At 32.7% G+C, this 6543-nt stretch overlaps 1 protein-coding gene across 1 annotated transcript; it reads right to left on the minus strand.

The window, feature by feature from the left end:
• Positions 1-2057: 2057 nt before the first annotated feature.
• Positions 2058-4234, minus strand: LOC109806619 (LOB domain-containing protein 1). The gene is made up of 2 exons (XM_020369080.3): positions 3776-4234; positions 2058-2730 (listed from the first exon to the last, which is right to left on the minus strand). The coding sequence occupies exons 1-2, from the start codon at positions 4010-4012 to the stop codon at positions 2371-2373; spliced, it is 597 nt and encodes a 198-aa protein (XP_020224669.1). The 5' UTR covers positions 4013-4234; the 3' UTR covers positions 2058-2370.
• Positions 4235-6543: the final 2309 nt, after the last annotated feature.

Genomic DNA, 6543 nt, shown 5'->3' on the forward strand with positions numbered 1-6543 from the left:
GATCAATTTACGCTTGCAACATATAACAGAAATTTTCAATATAGTAAAAGAAACTCGTATTGCCGATTGTTATTAATTTAGAGATTAGTTGGAATTATGAATACGTGATAATTTAGCATTATATAATAATTTATTTTTTAACAAACTTTTTTTTAGCACACTTTTCACTTTTGAATCGAAATTAAAAATTATAAAACTTTGCAAGTTTAGTTTTTTTATTTTTTTTAATAAATTTTAATCAATATATATATAATAAAGAATGTAGTATTGGAGGGAAAGGAATCGTAAACCGTGATTTTATTTTTAAACCAAAGCCCTTTTCATATCTTCTTCGTAATTAATTTTCTTCATATGGAAAAATCCCTATGCCTTCCAATCCCATACATGGATTTGACATATACCATCCTTTTCGGAATTTGATGCCTACATTGTTGTCTTTATATATTGTTTATTCTTCGCTATGTTTATCTAGAAATGACTTTTCGAAAAATAACAAATTTTACGGAAACTATTCAAAATAGACTAATTAACGGAATGTACTGTATAAGTCGCGATTAAGATGTAATATAGGCTCACTTTGAGTCAATAAAAAGCAAATGTGTTTCCCTTCTTCACGCAGTAAAAATAATGACATGTTGGTGAGAAAAAAAAAAAAAAGTGTTCGTTTTCGTCCACGATGACGAGAATGACGGACATTAGTAATTAAGTTGCCGACAGGTGACAATATTGTATGGTTGGGTTCCTTTATATACCTCACCTCACGTGGGCAGCACATGATTGGATTATAGCCCCAGAAAACGCGTTTAAGGGAGACACACATGCCATCATAACCATAAACATGTTTTGATTATAGTTCCAAACCTTCATATGTACCTTGCAATTGTTCATCATATAATTGTTTCTCTCCATCAAGATTCAAATCAAAGGAATTTAACTCATCAAGAATAAAGAGTGTACTTAAAATGATATAGTACCAAATTATAGATATATAATACTAATTGAGAATTTAATTATTTTATAATTTTTATGTAGGTATATAAATTATGATCCTACATTTTACATTTTATTTTTTAGATTTAACCTACATCCCTACTCTAAAAGGAGTCAAATATATAATTTATACAATTTGCTAGTGCGCGTATAAACTTGTTTACTTATAAAAAAAATTAAGAAACAAATCAAATTGAATTTCTCTAATAAATTTAAATTTAAATTAGAAGACAAGTAAGAGGAAAGAAAATGTTAACATTGTGTTTCTTAAAGTCAACTTTCCTCTTCGTTTTCTCTTTATTTTCTTTCGTTGCCAAACATTATCTATGCCATGTACAACCAAGAGGTATCATGGAGTTTTTCTATCTCTCAAAATATTAGTTACAAGTCGCTCTTAAATGGAATAATACTAGTGTTTTCTATGAATTATGGTTTATTTATATTGAAGCCTATCGGGCTATACTTGGTTGTTGTTCGGTCTTCCATCTCGACATTGCCTAGATTTTGTGTTTTGATTGACATCATATCTACAAATGAAAATTTGGTTTCGGCATATAATGAATCTGTTGGGATGCAAGCAAAGTTCCATATCGTAGGTTCAAATAAAAGGATGGACATGAGTTTATATACACACAATTGTCTTTATTGGTTGAGAGGCCTTTTGAGTGATGTCCAAATAATGGTAACCCCCTAATGCTCAACAAGTGGTATTAGAGCCGATGATCTGATCAGGTGACTGGCTCGACGAGTATGATGGTTGGCAAGATCCAAGCACTTAGAGCATGAGTGAACTCTGTGGGCCATCATCGGATAATACTCGTAGTTTTCGTTGTACAAAAACAAAACCGTGAGAACTTGGGCCCAAAGCAGACAATATCTTATCAATGTAGAGACATGTGTATGTGTGTGGTAACCCCCGGTACACAATAGAATCCAAAGCCACAAGGATGTCAAAAGTTACTTTGACAAGGAATTTAAGCATTCATGAGAGATCAATTTTTTTAATGATTATAGTAGGTGACCAAAAAAGCGATTTAGATTCAAAATATCAGCGCACACAAACACACTAAAACATAACATTTCCCCTAATTTCTTCAATATTGCAAAGATTACATGTTTCAGAAAAATCATCTAACATTTTAAATGATAATTTTGGACCTAATTACTTTGCCAACCTTGTGCAAAGAGACTAGATCCAGAATAACATTATTTTCTGCAAAATCTGCCACAGAGGGAATCAACCTAACTACAAGAGTTCTAGCTACCAAAGTTACTTTTATAATTTATTAGTTCTACTAGATTCCTTCTACTTCTCCTTAGGAGAATGTCATGGGAACACTATTTGAAAAAGTCTAGCATAAGTCTCCTTCTTGCTCATGTCTAAAGAGGCTCCCACATAGAGTTTAGGTTGGCCTTGGCCATCTCCTCAAAGAAATTGCAACTGTTTTGATAGTCAATGCTGTGGGAAGGACTTGAAATGAAGTTGTCGACAGATTGTTGTGGTGATTCCTGTGGAGTAGGTGACATTTCCATGCTAATTAGAGCCAAGAGATTGGCTTGTTGGAATTGCATGTCCACAACCTCAGCTTGTGCCTTTGCTAATTGTGCTTGAAGTTCATTCACTTGCTTCTGGAGCTGGCAAATTGCACCTGCACATCCATATACTGGGTCTCTTATTCTTGCACTAGCCTCATAAACCATACTCGCCACTGCGTCAGCTCTTTGAAACTCCGGAAGTTCCTGGAAAACCAAAGTAAACAAAAATATTATTAGCTTAAGTATCTACTAACTTTATCGATAATTAATCTTCGTAAAAAAATTTGACTAATCATTCTTAAGGAAGTCTCAAACTTAACTTTATTTAAAGAAATTAAACTATGTATTAGTGAGACCATGACTTTTTAGTAAAAAAAATTAATTTGATTACTTGGTTATGAGAACTAATTTTAAAAAAATTATTGTTAATTGTGTTGTTTTAAAGCATTAAATCGATTTTATGTCAAAATTGTGAATACCATAAGGTTTCGTTAAGATTAGGTCGTTGAAAATTTTTAAGCAAGTAAAATAGTTTTTGACCAGAGAAAAAAATAATTATATCATATTAGAAATATACACATATACGTGTCAAAGGTTGAGTAATAAGTCAAAGGTACAAATTTCCCACCGAAGGAAATAAAATAAACATGTATGCAATTACAATTGTTCTGTACATTTTGTCGTCGGTGTTGAAGTTTCATGGGATCGTTTAAAATTAGGCATTCCATTGATTTGAGATTTGAAGGATTTTGGTGAGGTCTACTGACAAGTGGAATAGTGATTTGCCACTCAATAATGGAGAAGTTCCTATCGTTTGTTAGCACATCACTAAATCTTTAAAGTTAGAACGAAAATATCAACATAAAGAACATGATGCAAAGTGTTTGATAACATTATGCAGAATCATCATGATGTCATCATGTCACAGATACAATGAACATGTTCGTCATAATAATATATCTTAACGACTTCAAAAGGTTTACATTCTGTTATAATCTTTGTAATTGTCAAGAAGTAATTATGTGAAAAATAGTTATTAGCTTTCAAAAATTGTTAAAATAGCAGCATGTCTAACTCAATTTCATGAAATTAATTTATAAAAAAAAATTATTTTTCACTTATATATACTATAGTCAGTGGATGTGGAATCTATAACAACAATTAAACAAAGTTGAGACGTGAAAACATGAAGGTGAAGTAAAGATTTGTAAGTGAAGAAAGGTATATAGTTACTAGTTAGGTAGAGTACCTGCAAGAATTTGATGATGTTGCTAGCACCGAAGACTCTGTGGGCAGTGGTAAACTTGGCAGGTTCAGTGGGAGGGAAATAAGGTGCCAAGACACATTTTTCAGCACATCTTCGCCTCAGAATTTTGCAAGCAGCACAAGGGCTCATGACAACTTGGGGAGGGGAAGAAGCGATATTGTTATTAGAAGAGTGAGAAAATGTGGGAGAGGAAGTAGGGCTGTTTGTATCACTCTTCATTTTTGTGAATTTGTTGCTTTGTGTTTGGGTTATTCTTTTGGAACACACCAAGGGAAGAAGAAGGGTGTGAGCAGGTGTGAGGAGTGAGGAGTTAGGTGTGGGGTTGTTTTGAAGCCAAAAGGAGGGGTTTTATAAGGAAAGCATGAGATAGCAAGAGCGTATGAAATTCGTTAAGTATCTGGCTGCGCTCTCTCTTCTTTTCCCACTTCTCTGTTAGGTGTTGTGATTGTGATGCGTCTTTTGGCCTATTGTATGAAAACTCTTCACAACTTTGACAAAACCGTTTTCTATATTCTCATTATTCTACTTGTTCCTTCTTTTTCTTTTACTTTAATGCAAATAATAATAATAATAATCACTGCAACTAAGATCAATTTTAGTATATATTTTTTCTAGTAAAAAGAACATTATGTCATGCCTAACTTGCGTAGGTCTGGTAAAGGGACTTTTCCTGATGTGTAAAAGAAAAAAAGAAACCGGTGAGCAACATGTCCTATTCAGCCTCCAGCTTTTTTGGATCCGAGTCATACTATAGTACTTCCAACCCAAAAAAGTCATACTCCAATTAAAATGCTTAAGGACGTAGTAATTGCTGATTAATTATTAATACTATTGCAAAACTAGATTAGACATTAAGGCATTACACGTCCTCTTTAATTTGTGTGTTTGATTTAAACCTTGTTATATAATATTCAAACCAACGTATTGACACATTATTCTCTCATTCAGACAAAATTGTTACTATACTCTCTAATTATTTTACCTAGTTACTGTGATTGACGCATTATTCCACGAAACTCAAATGGTATCACATTAATCCTGTCAAGTGTGTGCGCACTCGCATGTGGGTTAGTACTTACGGGTCCAGTTTTTTAAGTTGTAGACTTCTACTTCTGAACTTATGGATTAATGCAAATGCCGACAACATCAGCATGGTCCACACCATGTTTACCAAATTATCTTTAGTTTTGCATATCGCATACTAATTTCACTTTGCATAAAGTTTCGTACGTAATAATGATGTAAAAAATACGGTCGAATTGCGTTTCATTATAATAAGTATTGTGTTGGTGGCACGTGGCGAAGGTGTTGGGAGAAAGGGTTTGTTTGGAGCGAGTTATTGGGTTTGCTGCCACCACAATGAGACCGTGCTATCTACTTCCTTAACTAACACCTAATGACTGTAACAAATTAAGTGTCTGTGTCTGCATGTTTCGTGCCAGATCTTATAGGCAGGGCGAGGTTGGTGGAGGACTGTTCACCAAGTTGAACACACACGAAAAAGATAGTTATAATCAAAGGCTTTTGCATTATAAGTCGCAACTTTAATTTTCAAATCATTGAATATTGCTTGGTTCATGCCTAAATTATTATGGAATTTTTAATGGGTTTTGTGGGATTATTATATCCTTCATTAGGCTTCAAGTATAATAGTTTAAATAATAAACAGATGATGATGATGATGATGAATCTGATAAAAGATGGAAAAATAGATTTGCAGAAAAAAGGATATACTTTGAAGAATGAGAAAAAAGGTGGATCTTGTTAAGATATGATTGTCGTGACGAGACTATACATATATAATACTGCTCTGACCTTTGAATATATAAAGCACAATATAAGGGATGAAAAATCAACAGATTGCTATCTAGTAACTAGTAAGAATCAGACAATTTCCAAAAACTCGGAAATAATAATAAATAAATGGGAGAAAATTGTTTATAGAAGTTGTTATAAATTATTTTCACTATTAGCTGATTAAGTTTCTTTATTTCTCTTTATTTTAATTTTTTTTGTATTTTATATCTTTTCATAAGAAAGGATAGATGATATATAATTTCATTAAAAATTTTATAAAAAAATTATAGTTAATTCTGACTTTACATATCTTGTTCAAATTTAAACTTATTTAGATAACATAAAATATAATTTTAATAATATTTTGAGGATGGTGTTTATAGCTTATCTTGATGCGATGAAGCTTTTGACGCGTAGGGGGAAAATCTAAGTTGAGCTTTCAACTTTGCGGTGGAAGTAGTTGGACTTTTGTAATTTATAACAATTTTCTTTCCCATTAGCTCTTTGTAACCCTGTCTTAGAGCGTGTGGACCTTCAGAAAAGAAAAAACATAACTCAACTTCACTTTACGCTTCAATCCCACTGTACCCTCTGTGTTTTTTATCCATAAAACTCTTCTATAACAAAAAAGAGTATTCTTTTTCCCTCTCATATAAATAAATATTTTTCTCTTAACTATTTTCACATTCCTATTGAAGCAGTAGAAAGCAGCTTAGACGCAAAGCAAAATGCTGAAGCATCCTTTATGGCACACGTGCGCTGAATGTGACACTTTCTTAACATTCGTGTGCCATGTAATTAAGAAAATGGTGACAATTACGAACTTTTGTAAGGGGTTCGGGTATACCTTGTCTAATCATTCGATATTCTGTATTGTTTTAATGTAGCTTGCCCACGTACCAAACACTTGTTATTTGAACTTGAGTCATTCTTTGATCCACCAAACAACTAAT

Source organism: Cajanus cajan, chromosome 10 (genome assembly GCF_000230855.2).
Source record: "Cajanus cajan strain Asha chromosome 10, NIPB_CcT2T_4, whole genome shotgun sequence".
NCBI classification, from domain to species: domain Eukaryota; kingdom Viridiplantae; phylum Streptophyta; class Magnoliopsida; order Fabales; family Fabaceae; genus Cajanus; species Cajanus cajan.